Source organism: the organism of the source record quoted next, unplaced genomic scaffold (assembly GCF_019419815.1).
Source record: "Pyrus x bretschneideri cultivar Hongxiangsu unplaced genomic scaffold, Pyrus_bretschneideri_v1 Contig33, whole genome shotgun sequence".
Classification (NCBI taxonomy): domain Eukaryota; kingdom Viridiplantae; phylum Streptophyta; class Magnoliopsida; order Rosales; family Rosaceae; genus Pyrus; species Pyrus x bretschneideri.
Window position 1 is genome coordinate 3,991,613 of NW_025999646.1, and position 16,935 is coordinate 4,008,547.

The 16,935-nt window shown below is 37.8% G+C and overlaps 2 protein-coding genes and 1 pseudogene across 2 annotated transcripts; all 3 read left to right on the top strand.

The window, feature by feature from the left end:
- Positions 1-1,593: 1,593 nt before the first annotated feature.
- On the top strand, positions 1,594-5,010 carry LOC103933022 (annotated as a pseudogene).
- Positions 5,011-7,414: 2,404 nt separating this feature from the next.
- Positions 7,415-10,214, top strand: LOC103948146 (glucose-6-phosphate/phosphate translocator 2, chloroplastic). The gene is made up of 5 exons (XM_009359144.3): positions 7,415-8,012; positions 8,227-8,452; positions 8,592-8,814; positions 9,163-9,376; positions 9,873-10,214. Exons 1-5 carry the CDS (start codon positions 7,503-7,505, stop codon positions 9,882-9,884), a joined length of 1,185 nt encoding a protein of 394 aa, XP_009357419.1. The 5' UTR covers positions 7,415-7,502; the 3' UTR covers positions 9,885-10,214.
- Positions 10,215-13,073: 2,859 nt separating this feature from the next.
- LOC103948147 (protein NRT1/ PTR FAMILY 5.4) lies at positions 13,074-16,167 on the top strand. The gene is made up of 5 exons (XM_009359145.3): positions 13,074-13,357; positions 13,442-13,659; positions 13,857-14,108; positions 14,369-14,628; positions 15,182-16,167. The coding sequence occupies exons 1-5, from the start codon at positions 13,228-13,230 to the stop codon at positions 16,035-16,037; spliced, it is 1,716 nt and encodes a 571-aa protein (XP_009357420.1). The 5' UTR covers positions 13,074-13,227; the 3' UTR covers positions 16,038-16,167.
- The last annotated feature ends 768 nt before the right edge of the window (positions 16,168-16,935 follow it).

Sequence of the window (16,935 nt, forward strand, 5' to 3'; positions counted from 1 at the left end):
AGGATTAAAACGAACCCTCTGGTCAACGCTCGGTTTGGAGATAGCCTAATCATCTCCAATGATGCCGCTTTGAGGTATATTGTCTTCTCCTTTGATTATACTTGTTAATGTCTAAAATCGCCTAATTTTGATGATTGGCTTCACCCTGTTCTTAGGTGGTTCTAAATACTGCACCAGAACTTCGTTCCCAGATGCCCTTTTTCAATGATTTGACCACTTTGGTATTGGAAGAACCGATAGATATTGGTCAAAAAGCACTATTCACGACGCTCCAATACTGTCCTTGTCTTGAAACTCTGGTATTTCTTGAGGTAACTTCCTGAGCACGGCACTGTATTGTTTTCTCTTGTGTTCTGTTTTCCTGTAATGTTGTTAAAATGGCTACGGTTTGATGATTTAGGGGATCTGCCTGTCCTCGGATCGCGTTGAAGATGGTGAGGTGTTGGAGCCACTGCCTCCATGTTTCATGCTCATCTTAAAACGATTGAAGTGGGTGAATTTGCTGGACAACAGGATGAGTTTAGCGCATTGAAGATTTTGGTAAAGAATGCAATGGTCTTGGAGAAGGTGGATCTCGTTTGCTCCACGAACCTCGAAGGGGGACCAGAAAAGAAGACGGAGATCACCAAACAGTTAACTGATCTTCCCAGAGGACCAGAAAGCAGCGAAATTGAGATTGGCTTCCTTTTGAACCTACTAACTTGCAGTGATGTACCTTGTTATTTGGTTGCTTCCTTTTGAATCTGCCCACTTGCAATGATATCTTCCGTGTTATTTGCTCTACTCCTGGCATCCTGGTTCAAATTATTTTTTAAGTTACGTACATAGCAACGTTTGATTGATCTGGGATATCGTCACGATAGTGAAAATTAAAAGTAATTATTAACTGCTAAAGTAACAAGCGTCTCGTTAGTGTAGAACATTAAACCCCATAATTTAAAAAACGCAACAATTGAATTTGAAACCAGATGGACCAAAGTGAAACTTTGTCCGAAAAAAGGAACAAAATCACAGTTTGGCCTTGGTTGATCGAGTACACCGACATGTCGTTTTCTAGGTTTATAAGTACCCTCCAAAAACAGAATTCTCACACAAAAAAGAGGGAAACTTTGGATGGGGGACTGAGAACTGCAAACCCTTAAGCAGACCAAGCGACGAGGAGACGAGGAGACGAGGAAGACGAAGAGTTGTGCGACAGCGTTTTCTAGGTCAGTTTCCTTCTTCCTTACCATTCATGCATTTCTGATTTCTGCTGATGAATGTTGCTCGCTTTCTTATTCCAAAAGAACAATATTAGCTACTGAAAAATGGGTAGAGACTCGTACTAAAAAATTTTCAAAATGATTTGTTATCAATTTATAGAACTTTGTGTTTTATAATCAGAATCGTTCATATTATAAATCACCAATTAAAACTAAAGTCGTTTAGTTATCAAACTGTTTAAAAACAAATGAACGGTATTGGTAAAAGCATTACACATCTATATATTACAATAGGTTGACTAATCAATCTTAGTTTTAATTTATTTTTTTGCAGATATGATCTTTACATTGTGATTTATAGTATAAATGGTTCTAATCACAAGCACAAAGTTCTGTGATTAAAACACTAAAAATTTTAAGCGGAAGTTCCTACTTATTTTTGAGCAGCCTTCGTTCCAAAATAATGTCTTGGGATTTTCTGTTTTTGCCAATTTTTCTTCGCTGTTGAAGAAAGTTTGTACATTTTTGTTTGTGTGCGAGTATTTTGAGGGTTTCTGGAATTGGTTTTTCGATGTAGGTTCGCTTGTTCTGCATCAAAAGCCGGTTGAAATGGAAATATAAATCGGGTTTTATTTGTGTATTTATCCGAGCGAAGGATCAATCGAGTCATGTTTGGAAATTTGTAGAATGTTTGCTTTCACTCTCATGTGATGCGTGTTACATTTCATAGTAATGGCCTTTTCTTTAATTTGATTATATCTGGGCTAGAAAAACTTGAAACTTTTGTATTTGCTATTTGTGTGATCACTGCGAAATGCTAATAGTCAGTGTAAGCGATTATGTTCTTGCCATCGATATATGAACAATTTTGATATGGTTCTTGTGTTTCTTGGAGTTATATTGCTGTAGTTAATCTTTCTGTTTGGTTCTTGTATTTCTTGGAGTTATATTGCTGTAGTTAATCTTTCTGTTTTGAGTAATAAGTTTTCAATGGCTGTATTTTCTGTAAATCACTTTTAAAGCATAATAAAATTCCGAATATATATAGGTCCTTTTGCTGCAATTCACTTTTTTTAGCTGAATGTTTGCACTTGCCGTTAATTATAAGGTTTCTATCATTTCCTAAACAAGTTTTCAAGTGATTTCTTACCTCGAGAGTTTGTTTGGTATAGTAAGGAAACTATCTGAACTATGGAGACAAGTTCTGTAATACTAAGCCCAAAAAGGCAGAAGCTGGATGGTGGAGAAGAGATGGAAGGAAGGAGAAAGGAATTATTCAATTTGCCTGGTGAGATTCTTCTAGCAATTATCTCCCTACTTGAAACGATGCAATCAGAACAAGCATATTGTCGAAAAGATGGGAATACTTATGGACTTCAATTCCTAATCTTGGATTTCGTCCTCAGCCGTCTACTCCAAGATCTACCCTGTGGAATATTGTGGAAAGAGCGCTTCTTCTTTGCGGCCCTGCTGACTATAAAAGTGTTCAAACTTACTTTTCCGGTGCTAGGTGATGCATGTCGTGTTAAGGCATGGATTTCTGCCACATTAAGGCGCAATGTTCAGGAACTTTATATCTATCTCCATAGCCTACAGGGACAATTTTCATTACCTCATTCATTGTTTACTAATAGAACACTGACGGTTTGTGACTTAGATATTCCTTTCCCGATCAAGGTTCCTTCTACCGTTTGTTTTTCAAGCCTAAAGAACTTTTCTCTTAGGTCCTGTGGTGTTTTCTGATGACTCAGCGCAGCGTCTGTTTTCTGGTTGTCCGGTCCTTGAGGAATTATATCTAGAGAATTGCATTTGGTTGAATAACAAGTTTGTGAGTATTTGTTCCCCCAAGCTTTTGACATTGTTTATAAATGAAAGCGATATGATACTTCCTGAAGGTTCAGATGGTTGTCAGTTTATGATATATGAAGTTAGTCTCCAAAGCTCTTGTTACAGGGGTGAGCTCCAAAATGAGTATTGCTTTTATGATTCCTCCTCATAAAAAAAAGCTGAGATCCATCTTTCTTATGATTCTAATAAGAACCTGAGACATGCTGGTTACCGGTTGTGTAAGCTCCTTAGAGGGCTCACCAGCATGGAGAGGCTAACTTTCTCCTCATATAATGCCTTTCGGGTATGGTTTCTTCATGTTTTATTGATCACACCTGTTAATTTGATGCATTAATACGTGTTTACAAATTGCTGCTGTTGCATTAGCATTTTGTGGTACAAGTCGCTTGTCTAAAATCCCTAAGTCCTGTTGATAGGTTGTTGTAGACAATGCACCAGAACTTCTTTCCAGGATGCCCTTGTTCAATAATCTGACAACTTTTGTATTGGAAGACGCAGCATTTATTGATGACGAAGCACTATTGACGATGCTTCAGTACTTTCCTCATCTTGAAACGCTGATATTTGCTGAGGTAACTTCACGTACACTAATTTTTTTTCTCCTGTATCGTGTCTGCATGTAATGTTGGTATAACGACTGTAGTTTGATGATAACAGTGGATTGGCATGTCCCCGGAATGGGTAGAAGATGAGGGGGTGTTGGAGCCACTGCCTCCGTGTTTCTTGTCACATCTTAAGAGGATTGAAGTCGGTGAATTTAATGGAGATCAGTATAACCAGCTTAACGCAGTAAGGATTTTGCTGAAGAATGCAAAGGTCTTGAAGAAGCTGGATATATCTTGGCCCAAGTATTTTACAGCGGGGGCAGAGTAGAAAGCGGAGATCACCAAACAGGTATTTGATTTTCCGAGAGCATCAGGAAGCTGTGAAGTTGTGCTTCGTTGAGTTTTTAATATATGTTTTCGACTTAAGCTTCGTGCTTTGACATGCCTTCCTTTTGAACCTGTTGACTTGCTATAATCTTTTGTGTAATTTAGCAGGGATTACTGGCTTAAGCTGTTATTTAGCAGGGTAAAAATATTACCAATGGATATTTTATCTGCTTTAGTTGGTGAAACTCTACTTTTTACATTTGATGTTCCAGATTTTAATTTTTTTTATATTATTTTATTATTTTATTTTTATATTTTAATATCTACATGGGCTCATATTGACACGTAGCGCTCAATCATTGTTCATGTGGATGCCACGTCATCAGTTAACGGAGGTTCTGACGGAAAATTAAAAGATATATGAAAGTATTTTAGAATTATGACTTTAGGTACCAGACTAGAACGAAAAAAAATTTCATGTATCAAATGTTGAAAACCAAAAAATTTTTGGATGGTAAACTAGGATTAACCTTTAGCTTTAAATGACTTGGCTCAAAATGACGTCGTTTTGGCCAAGTCATTTAAGAAAAAAAAAATTGTTCTTCCTCTTTCCGTTTGCAATAGCAGAACCTACAACTTAATCTGCAGCCATGGCTGCTCCTCCGCCGCAACCCAGACCTGATAGTCCCCATAGCCGCTCATTCGAGCTTTCAGGTGGTCTCGGAGTCGGGATCACCTCGGTCCCTTAATAGATCCGTTCTGGGTGAAACACACGATGGATGGTGGTCAGAAAAGGGTTGAAATGTCTTTTTAAGTCTTCTCAACTCTCGGTAGTTCACGGAAAAAATAGACTATCATGACAAAACTATCAACAAATTTTTCTACATTTAAAAAAAAAAAAAAAAAAAAATCTGTAACATTATACAATGATGTGAATGTTAGATACCATTGACTTTGTTCACGTGAGCTTGCGAACGCACCTGCCTTAAAGTCACGTGCATGTGTACCCATCCCATCCCACCAAACCTAAAAACGACACCGGAGGCTCAGACCAAAGAAAGGTCCCCTACCACTTCTTTCAGCCACGGCCAAACAACTCGTGCCTGCGCAAATACAATTCCGGTCAAATAATACAGCCTTAATGCAAACAAAACCACTGTCGTTAGCAGCCAGCCAAACCTCCAACTAGGCCAACTAATTAGTACAATCTTTTACATTAGCCGTCAATATTAACATTTTAGTCCAATTTTTTTCCATCGTTCAAAATTAAAATATGATGTATTGTTTTAAGAAACATTAGAAATCGTATTGTACTGAAAAGAACGATGTCGGAATAGATTAGGAGCAAGCACGGTTCAGTTTGTATTGGTTTGATATACAAATTGCGGCAAACCAATTATTACGTAATGGATTTAGTTAAAAGATTTCAACACATAATTAAAAAATTTTGATCATTCGATACTAAAACCATGTATTACTAAAGCAAAATGATGAGATGTAAATTAGCGTTAGGCATGGGCCGGGTTTTTGTTGGTTTTACATTTAGATAACGACAAACCAATTACTCTGTAACAAATTGGTTTGATTTTAATTAAAATCATAATTGAAATCAAATCAAACCAAACCATTGTTGTAGAGTCAATTAAATACATTTTTCATTGGATTTTTTTTGGATCGTTCAATATATTAATACGCAATATTGAAAGGAACATTGGGAAATCAGCATCATGTTGTGTATTTTAAGAACAACATGGGATGCAAATGCAAATGCAAATTGCAACGCATGGACAAAGTGCCTTACAGCGAGAGGCCCCAGGTATCAGATATTTTGTGCTTCTTCTCAATCATTCTGCTCAAAGTGTTGTCGTTTACATGTAGACTTTGGAACGTGGCTTGAGTTTGCGGTCCAGAATTTGCAGCAGCAGCTGGAGTACTGTGTTTGGTTAAATCAATCTTGGGTAGCTTGATAAGTAGGTGAATGAAAAAAATGGGCCAAGTTGTAGAAGTAGGTGGAAATTTTTTGGGGGGTTGGCCACCCCAATTGACATTTCATCAAGTCTTTGTTGGTTTTGAGGTTATTTTTCAAGTTATATTGCACATGTCGAAAGATGCTAATAACTTTCGAGCGAGCAGGCCGACTGGTGTTAATAGCATTTGAGTGAGCATAGTGACAAATGTCAATATATGACGAGTGAGCCTATCAACAGATACCCATGACAACGCATACAAAGGCATGAGGCTAGCAGTTACCTTGCCGAGTGCCCATCAAAGTAAATTCGTTGAGCAATTAGAGGGCAACTTTCAAGAACATCTCATATTTTTAAAAGACTGCACCTACAGCTCTTCCGTGAAAGATTGCTGGGCTTGGGAGTCATCTGACCACCTTGTACGCCTCTGGCCACATTAATCAAAGTAGAAGTGCTTATGTTATAAATTTAGATTCAAAATTTTCTTCTGGCAATTTAAATTAAATTAAAATATAATATCGTTTGTTATGATGTCGGTATTTCCAAATAAAGATGGGTGAGATTTTTTAACGGACTCTGAGAAGAAGGAAGGGAAAGATGGAAGTGGAAGTATGTTTCCTTAGGCGACAACCCTGAATCAATGAAGCAAGTTGTTGCTAAGCTTATTCTTTTGGTCAATAAGTTATAATTTAGTTAGAGGCTCAGACTTTACAGGAAATTTTCTGTTTCAAATACCGGAAATTTTTTTTATTCAACTAGTATTTACAGAAAATTTAGAAGAAACTTTATGATATCATTGAAAATGACACATCCAAATCCCGATAGCCATCAAACTAGGAGCAATTATGTGGTGGCCATCCTTAAAATGATGATGAGACATCACCAAAACGTTACAGAAAAATATTTAGCATGTCAAAATTCCGGTTTGATACACTAAGTGTCATAGTACACTTGGTTAGAAACTATTTTTTCTTCTAAATTTCTAACTAATTATCTTATTATATTTGATGTACCGAGCCTAGCACACTAAAAAATATCTAATCTTAGGGCTCAACAACTGCTCAAGTGAGCCTCTAATTCTTAGAAAAAGAAGGCTAAAAATCTTTCTAATATCTCTACTAATTAATAAAACACTCATTGTCAACCAAAATCCTATGAAATTACCAATTTAACTCTCTAATTAAAACATAACATGAATAAGAAATATGGGGCATAAATGTAATTTCATACAACCAAATTTCGTTATTTTTTTTTTCAATGCCTCACTTACATGTAATCCTAATATATCTCTAATTAAAATAAAAATAAATAAAATAAAAAAATATTCCCACTCCCACATTCTATATCACTCTTTTACCCTCTCCTATTTCAAAAACAAAAATAAAATTTTTTCTTGTAGTGGTTTGTCAACAACAAATACTAGGTCAAAATTTCCACTCAACTCCCTCCCTCCCTCCCTCCCTCCTTCAACTCGTATATAAACCCTCCTGCCCTGCCTCTCACATGCATCCCAAGAAAGACCGTTTCAAAAGCTTTCCTTTCAGTAATCACCAACTTATTACAAATCAATCCCAAGAAACTTTTTTTATTGAATCTAGACCCCAAACCCCACCATGCAGATCTCTTCAGTGAAGCTCAGAACTCCGGCTTTCGCGTCGCCGGAGTTCTTGAGCCGGAGGTGCCTCATAAAGTCTCACTCTTTATCACTACCCAATTTCCACAATGCCCAAAAAACCGCTTCTTCTTCCTCTTCCTCTTCCCTCAAACCCCTTCACATATCTTCCGGGGACTGTTTCGCATTGGCGGGCAAAGCCGAGAAGGGAACCGCCGTCTGCAAGGCCTACGAGGCGGACCAGTCACGGCCTCTGGAAATCAACATTGAGTTGCCGGACCAGCAGGAGGCGGCCCAGAGGCTGAAAATTGGTTTATATTTTGCTACCTGGTGGGCACTTAATGTTGTGTTCAATATCTACAACAAGAAGGTTTTGAATGTGTTTCCATATCCATGGCTCACCTCCACGCTCTCCCTCGCAACCGGATCGCTCATGATGCTCGTTTCATGGGCCACCAGGATAGCCGAGGCCCCGAAAACTGATCTAGATTTTTGGAAGACTCTGCTTCCGGTAAGTAAAAGTGCAATGATGTCCGCACACCTATTTTCTCCCATGCATATTGTGTTTGTTCTTTTATTGGTCTTTGGATTGAATAAATTAGCGGAGAATAAGGGACAGAAATAAGCCGTAATGTGCATAGGTGTGCATAAATTATTTTCCCAAGTCTAATTATGCTGCTCTGTTTTCTTAATTTGTCTTGTTTTTGTTTTGGTTATGTGTGCAGGTTGCGGTGGCACATACAATTGGGCATGTTGCGGCGACTGTGAGCATGGCGAAGGTGGCGGTTTCGTTCACTCACATCATCAAGAGCAGTGAGCCTGCATTCAGTGTATTGGTTTCGAGGTTCTTGTTAGGTGAAACGTTTCCTCTCCCAGTTTACCTCTCGCTCTTTCCGATCATTGGAGGATGCGCGCTCGCTGCTGTTACCGAGCTCAATTTCAACATGATTGGTGAGAAAACTTGTTCAACATTCGCCGCATTTTGATATTACAACGAAAAATCTTGAAGGGATTTGATAAATTGGGGTTTTAGTGCTTTTGGTGTGTTAAATTGTTATGAGGACTGAAAGTATGCTGATATTTGCATCAGGGTTCATGGGGGCTATGATATCGAACCTGGCATTCGTGTTCAGGAATATATTTTCGAAGAAAGGGATGAAGGGCAAGTCTGTTAGTGGGATGAACTACTATGCTTGTCTGTCTATGTTGTCTCTACTGATCCTGATTCCATTTGCCATCGCCGTGGAGGGACCCAAGATGTGGGCTGCTGGATGGAACACAGCTCTTGCGCAGATCGGTCCCAACTTCGTATGGTAAATATACAATGACTTCTAACTGTCTGTAAAATTGTTGTCTTTGGTGATGGACATAGAGGAGTCCTTGAATCATTTGTGTTTTTTTTAAACAATTCTAACGAACTTGACTAAATTCAGCTCCGCATTGAATCATTTGCTAATCTAATATTTAATCTAGATGGTGATTTTAGTTGTTGACTCCTGCACAATTTGTTTTCTGAATTGCATTAGTTTTAGTTATCTGCTAATGTGGATCATAAAAGTTTTGAAGAGATTAAGTAACTGAGATTTTGCTTGATTAAACCGTTAATTACCTTTCACCTTAATTGTTTTACTTATTTAATACGTACATCTATATGTTAACAGGTGGGTGGTGGCACAGAGTGTCTTCTATCACTTGTATAATCAGGTTTCATACATGTCACTAGATCAGATATCTCCCTTAACATTCAGCGTTGGGAACACAATGAAGCGGATATCCGTCATAGTCGCGTCCATCATCATCTTCCACACACCTATCCAACCCGTCAACGCACTCGGAGCAGCCATTGCAATCCTTGGAACCTTCCTCTACTCACAAGTAAGCCCCCCCACTCCTTGTATGAGAAAGTTTGTTAGGAGATTTTAGGTAGAGTAATTTGTTTCACATTGGATTACAAATTTACAAATGGTTCAATCTGATGAAATATTAAGAGTCGCAGTTTCATACATTCCGCTGAGAGATTTGGACTCAAAAGTCCTCAAGCACATGCGTTGAGTGGTTAAGTTAGAGACGGTCTGCAAGGAGAAAATTTAGTCATCTGAGAGAAACTCGCAGTTGATTGTATACTCCTTTCTGTGTCTCTCTCTCCTTACATGACATTTAAGAGAGAGAGATGGCACATAAGTGTATACACTCCAGGTTACACATACATACAAGTGAGCAAAGACATTTTCATTTGATATGCCATTTAAATCACGGCCTATTAAAATGGCCATCTCCAAAGAGTTGCTTGACTACCCTTTTGAAGGTTGGAACTTTCGATGTAGTTATGGCTCGATTTGGCTGACGATTTCGCCATTAACTTTGTTTGTAGGGCAAGCAATGAGGAATGTTTGAAGATGCCAAAGTTAGCTTGTATGATAGATGATGAAGAGAGACAAAGAGACTGCTCTTCCTATGGATATGAAAGTGTGTAAGAATCAATCACAGGGTGTTTGAGTATGGTCAGCCGAACTTCTTGGTCATGGATTCATAGAGTTGGTTTACGGAATCACATACGCTCTGTTACGCGCCCGATATGGTTTAATTAGATTGCGTTCATCGGTTGAGAAATTGTATTGTAAACTTTTGTAGTTAATAAGAAGAATGTTTGTTTTAAGGCAGAATAATAGTTGGAAATTAAATTTCAATTCTCAAGTAGAACCAATTTTCTCAAGGCATGTGACATAACTGTTATGGGTCTTTCTTTTTTGAGTAAATTGTAGCTATTGTACTTTAACTTTAACTCAATTGGACCAATGATTTCTCAACTAAAAATCTGTAACATCCCACATCGTTCAGGAGAGTGGATCCTCTAAGCCTTATATGTATATTCCCATCTTGATCTAGCACGAGGCCTTTTGGAAGCTCACTGGTTTCGGATTCCATCGGAACTCCGAAGTTAAGCGAGTTTGAGCTGGAGCAACCCTAGGATGGGGGACCCACTGGGAAGTTGCTCGTGAGTTCCCAGAAACAAAACCGTGAGGCGGTGGTCGAGGCCCAAAGCGGACAATATCGTGCTATAGTGGAGTCAAGCCCGTGATGTGGTGGGGGCTCGGGCCGGGATTTGACAAACTCTATTACCATTGGTCTCTTAACTCATCAAAATGTGCAGTTATGGTCTCTCAACTAAAAATCTATTACCATTGGTCCCTCAACTTTAATCCAATTGGAGCAATGGTCATTTACCTTTAACCCAATTGTAGTAATGGTCCTTCCAACATAACTCATTTTGACAAACTTCTAACGAAGTTGACGAAATAGACCATACACGTTTTGATAAGTTGAGAGACCAGAAAAACACTGGGAAGAATATAAAAGCTTGAAAAACAGCTGCAGCATCCTCAAATCAGAGAAGGCATTTTACTCGTCCTCTCTGAGAAACGAATTTTAATATGATAAAATCAAAATTGAGACAAGTGTCCCATTTTGGATTTGTTGGACATGTCATGTTGTACCGTGTCGTGAAGTTTGTGTATTTGGCTTCTTCAAATTGTTGCTGTTAATACTTTCCCTACCCTATAACTTCCTGCTGCTTGTATTGCCCAACATTGATGTTTGTTACAATTTTACAAAATTGTACAGTGGACACAACAAGTCTCTAAACCAAGCCAAGAAATCATTGTTAAAGCATTATTAGGAGCAAGAGATGCTATGCTTGGGATCAGGTATCATATGCAACAGATGGCAGACGCTGCAGGTGTTCCACTATGTGCATTTCTTAACTGGATTCTTGTTTCTTTCCTATAAAAAATATATGGTTTGTAAAATGGAGAATAATAATTGATATATTATGTTAATTGTTTCCTTTCTCAAAACTACATGTTCTGGACATTCCATATTTAAATAATTTGTGATTTGAATGTATTTTGACCGGGTTAAAGTATCTTCCCGGAATTTGGTGGGCCAAACCAACACTTGATTGCGGTAGGAAAAATTGTTGAGAATAAACAAACAACTTTGTAAATAAAAGCATAAAAGCACACTAATAATTTTTTAATCCACTGCTGATTAAGAAAAGCAACCCCTCCACTGGCAGCAAAACCCCAAACTTTCACGTCTCCTCTGTGCGCACTAGTGTCTATATAAAATGACATTGACAATTGACATGTTATAATTAGGTGGTATTATTCACACTTCTAAATTTTTATTTTTCCTGAAATATTCAAAAATATATGTTGTCTATATTTTAGTTATGACACTTGTACTATTCACAAAAAGCTCACTTTACCTCTATACTTTATTTTATTTGACTTTACTTCTTATACTCTTATTACATATCTCATTTTATCTTAAATCGTCAACTTTGTTGATAAAAACGTTTGCATTACTAATGAGACACGGGGTCTTGGCCTTTCTAGTGGTGAATGAAAATCTTGTGAAATATAACATTTAAGGTTGCCAAGAGGGAATTTGGATGGAGAGTTTTGAGTTCTTTTTTGCAAGGTTCTAAAAGACGTTAGATGTTAGTCGGACGGCGGGTTGGAGTCTAGTGTCTAGGTGGTTAGGCGGGCGCCTAGACGGACTAGGCGTATTTAAGTAAATCTATTATATTTCATGTAAATAAGTGTCTGTGTAACATCCTACAACGCCCAGGAGAGTGATCCTTAAATGTATATTCCCATCCTTACCTAGCACGAGGCTTTTTGGGAGCTCACTGGCTTCGGGTTCCGTAGGAACTCCGAAGTTAAGCGAGAAGGGGGTTAGAGCAATCCCATGATGGGTGACCCACTGGGAAGTTGCTCGTGAATTCCCAAAAACAAAACCGTGAGGGAATGGTAAGCCCAAAGCGGACAATATTGTGCTACGGTGGTGGCGCGGGCCCGAGAAGTGATCCAACCCAGGCTGGGATGTGACAGTATGCATATACTGTAAATATATATAATTTCATCATAAACTACAAAATATAATGACATATATATTATGAAATATTGGAATATAATGAAAACATGGGGAGCAAGGATATAAAGTGTGTTCATTTAAATATGCAACAAGTCTCTTATAATTTATTGAAAAAAATAAAATGCAAAATGAAAGTTATTTATTTTTTATTTAAGTGAGTCACGACCTAGGCGGACGCCTTAGCAGGTCTAGGCACCCTTTCAATTAATTTTCAAACACTTAGGCATTAATTGGGACGGTGCCCAACCGCCTAGCGCCTAAGCAGCGCTATGCAAGGATTTTTGGAACAATGCTTTTTCATGCCAAGTTGATTTTTTAGGTTTTTTCAAATGTCTCAAATGTGAAAAGACCAAAGAGTAACTGTCATGTCAACGAAACTAACGTTTTCTTCAACCCAATTGACAGACTGGTAAAATGGAACACAAAAGGAGAGCACAAGAGTTAAAATGCGACAACATAAAGTGTAGAGAATAAAGTAAGATTTTGTGAAGAGTGCAAGTATCATAACTAAAAGTAAGTCAAAAATATATTGTAATTGTGCACTGTTCATTAGTATTTTTTTTATTTTTAATATACAATGTTTGGATGCACAATAAATTTTTTGGAATGCATAACATGAACTATAAATATGCCTGAAAATTTAAGGTTGGAAAAATACAGTGAATCTGACGGTAAACAGATCCTGTATATATGTGAGTGTTTGCTAAGTATATTTGCCAAGCAAAATGGTGACCTCACTTAGAAAATAGTTGTTTGATCCATGTTTGATAAAAAGACACAAATATTCTATGGCGAACTCTGAATCTCCATCTCACCTAAGTATTCACTGTGGCCGTGAAGACACAGAGAAGAATCTCATCAGACAAGAACAACCTTCCAGTTCAAGAGGTGGCTGGAGTGCTGCAATTTTCATCATCTGTAAGCCAACCTTTTCATCTTCTTACAACTATTCAATTCAGACTACTTTTTTTGTCTTTTTGGTAATTTATTTTGTTGTTGTAGTTGTTGAGATGGCAGAGAGATTTGCTTACTATGGCACGGCTGGAAACCTCATCACATACCTCACAAATGAACTCCATGAGCCCATCCCCATGGCTGCAAAGAATGTCAACACTTGGGTTGGAGTTTCATCTCTCCTCCCAATAATCGGGGCCTTCGTCGCCGATGCCTTTCTCGGTCGATTCAACACCATTCTCGGCTCATCAATCATTTATTGCTTTGTACGTCTGTTGCAGCATGAAAACTTATAATATTGAATGGTTCTGCTACTAATTGTGTCGATGCATTTTGTATAGAAACCCCCACACTTATTGATCAACTCTGAAAATGTGACACCACAATTAAATCCAGAACTTTCATTTATTTTACTACTCTTTTAATTTCAGACCATGATTGCTAAGTTTCATATTAATTTCAGGCACTGATAATGTTAACCTTAACGGTTTCAATAATGCCTCGGCATTATCGGAAAGCAATGTTCTTTGTATCACTTTACCTTTTGGCAATTGGGCAAGGTGGCCACAAACCATGTGTACAAACCTTTGCGGCCGACCAGTTTGATGAAGACTCGCCGGAGGAGAAGAAGGCGAAGAGCTCATTCTTCAACTGGTGGTACATGGGGATCGTTGTTGGTGCCTCCACTGCTACTTTGGCAGTCATATATGTGCAGGTCAACATAGATCATATTTGCAAGCACAGATAGGGGTTTTCTGAAATTTTAGCCACTTAAACTCAAATGTTGTTTTAGCATTAACAGTCTTTTGTTTTCTAGCATGAGTCGACTCTAAACCTTATTTACTTACAACCAGTAATAAACCGACTAACAACCAGTAAGAACCGAGGACGCAACTTTGTGATTTTAGAAAGAGAAAGTGGTGAATGGTTATTGAAATGCTGAATCCCAAAATTAGTGACTATGCTTTGGTGCAGGATAATGTTGGGTGGGCGGCGGGGTTTGGAATATTGACAGGGGCAATGGTGGTGGCATTGGTTCTGTTTCTGTTGGGTTACAAGAGATACAGAAAGCAGGGACCCTTAGGCAGCCCCTTCACCAAGGTGGTTCAGGTGCTAGTGGCGGCAGCGAGGAAGCGGTGCGTGGATGGAACACTCATGACTGGTTTTGGTGTGTACAAAGATGACGAGAGTCAGCATGATACTAGGAGGACTTTAGCACATACCAGTCAATACAGGTATGATCACAGGCCACCACGTTGATAAGCCTTATCTTATTTTTAATTAGGTGCAATTTTATAAACACAAAATTTCACTCTGATGACATCTCTTGTGATTCAAATAGTTACATTTATAAATTATATATAAATCAATATGGAACTTTATGTCTACCACATGACACCTTATCCCTACTTTATACAATATTTAAATTTGTATTGGTTCTAGCACTAAGGCATGTATGATCAACATGATTTGCGTTAGGCCTTTTACAGTGGCCGAAATTTTCGAGTTTGGAAATAAAACTCACACAGTAAGCCTATAATTTAAGTCAAATAATGGTGAGTCTTTTGAGTTTGAATCCTTCAAAATTATATGGCTCTCTAATCTATTAAACTCGCACTATTAAAAATACTTTATTAAAATCAAACTCAAATGGTCTATCTCTAACCGCTAAAAGTTCTTTGTATTGCTAACCCTTTTCTCCTGGAAGTTCAATCCTGATTTTTTTGTCTTAATTTTCTTTTTTTTTTGGTTAAGTCTATGGTTTGTCTTACGAGCTGAAAAATGTAGATGCTTGGACAAGGCAATGATCATTGACCAACTTGATGCATCAAGCATGACCAGAAATCCTTGGAGATTGTGCTCACAAAATCAAGTCGAACAAGTAAAGCTCGTCCTACGCCTCATTCCCATATGGTTATGTTGCTTAATGTTTGCTGTAGTCCAATCTTTTAGTGTAACCTTCTTCACGAAGCAAGGAAGCACAATGGTCCGCTCAATTGGTTCGAACTTTAAGCTTCCCCAAGCATCACTTCAAGTCTTCATTGGCCTTACGATTATAGTTGTCGTTCCAATCTATGATCGTGTTTTTGTCCCTGCAGCCCGTAAAATCACGGGACACTCCTCCGGCATCACCACCCTACGAAGAATCGGCATTGGCCTATTTGTATCCATATTCACTATGGTTGTGTCAGCTTTGGTAGAAGCCAAAAGGATTCGCATTGCAAGAGACCAAAACCTCTTGGACAACCCGAAAACAATAGTGCCAATGAGAGTGTGGTGGTTAATTCCACAGTACATGATATGTGGTTTGTCTGATGTATTTACATTCGTTGGACTCCAAGAATTCTTCTACGATCAAATGCCGGAGGAAATGAGAAGCATGGGAGCAGCAGCATACCTCAGTGCAATAGGTGTTGGAAACTTCTTGAGCAATGCTATAATATCTGTGGTGCAAGAAATTAGCTCAATGCATGGTGAAAAATGGCTTGGTAACAATATCAATCGTGCCCACCTCGATTCCTTTTATTGGGTAATTGCAGCTTTGGGCACTTTGAATTTGTGCGTTTACGTATTTGTTGCTAAACTTTTCGTATACAAAAAGTTTGAAGCACAAGAAGCCAACAAGGAGAAAGAGCTGACTTGAAGCTTATGACTTATCTTGCAGTTAACAGATAAGTACTGGTATTAGTGTAGCAAAATGTCTGTACTCATTCCGTGTTTAAAATAAGGCTTTTATAATATAGTGGACACCTCACTGCCTCAACATTATGCTACATTGCTTGCAGACATAAGCATTATACTACAGTAACTGTACAATACGTATAGAATTTGGTGCATTGCGTTGATGACAATTTATGGTAACGAATCCTTTTAATGATTCAATAAAAAGGAAGCCGTTATTGTTTCCTCGAATCCTTTATCCTTGTATTTTTCTTTTGAAAATACAAATGTACGAATCATTACATTGCAATTGGTTAACTAGTAGAATTGGATGATCTTTTTCAAAGTACACATGAATTTATGTACCTAGAGTAACTGTACAATACGTATAGAGATGGAGCCCCCAACAAAACATAAAAGATAAAACAATCAAGTAATTGTCCCCTAGGTGACAGGGAAATGTTGGAATCGGTGGAATGTCCGAAAAGAGACAAAAATGATAAAAGCACTCGCATGCATTACACAAAACTATTTAATTTTTGTTTTTCTGTCCTCCACTTGTTAGCAGGAAGTCAGAGAGATTTTTCGGTATTAATTATTTATATTTTGACATTTAATGTATCAACTGTGTTATAAAAATATTGAAAAAAAAAAGTTCTATAAAGTGAAACCTCACATGTGTAATGGGTGGCGTTAATTTTAAGTCTTCTTCTTTGCCGTCTCCTTAATTTTTCTTTTTAATATTGTATGTATGAGATGACAGTTTACTTTAAAAGAAGTTTTAACGAAAAGTCAACGGTATCGTTTATTTTAACGAAAAATCATATTTTTACGCTAAAAAGTCAATCTTGATACTATTCATTTTACCCATTATTTTATTC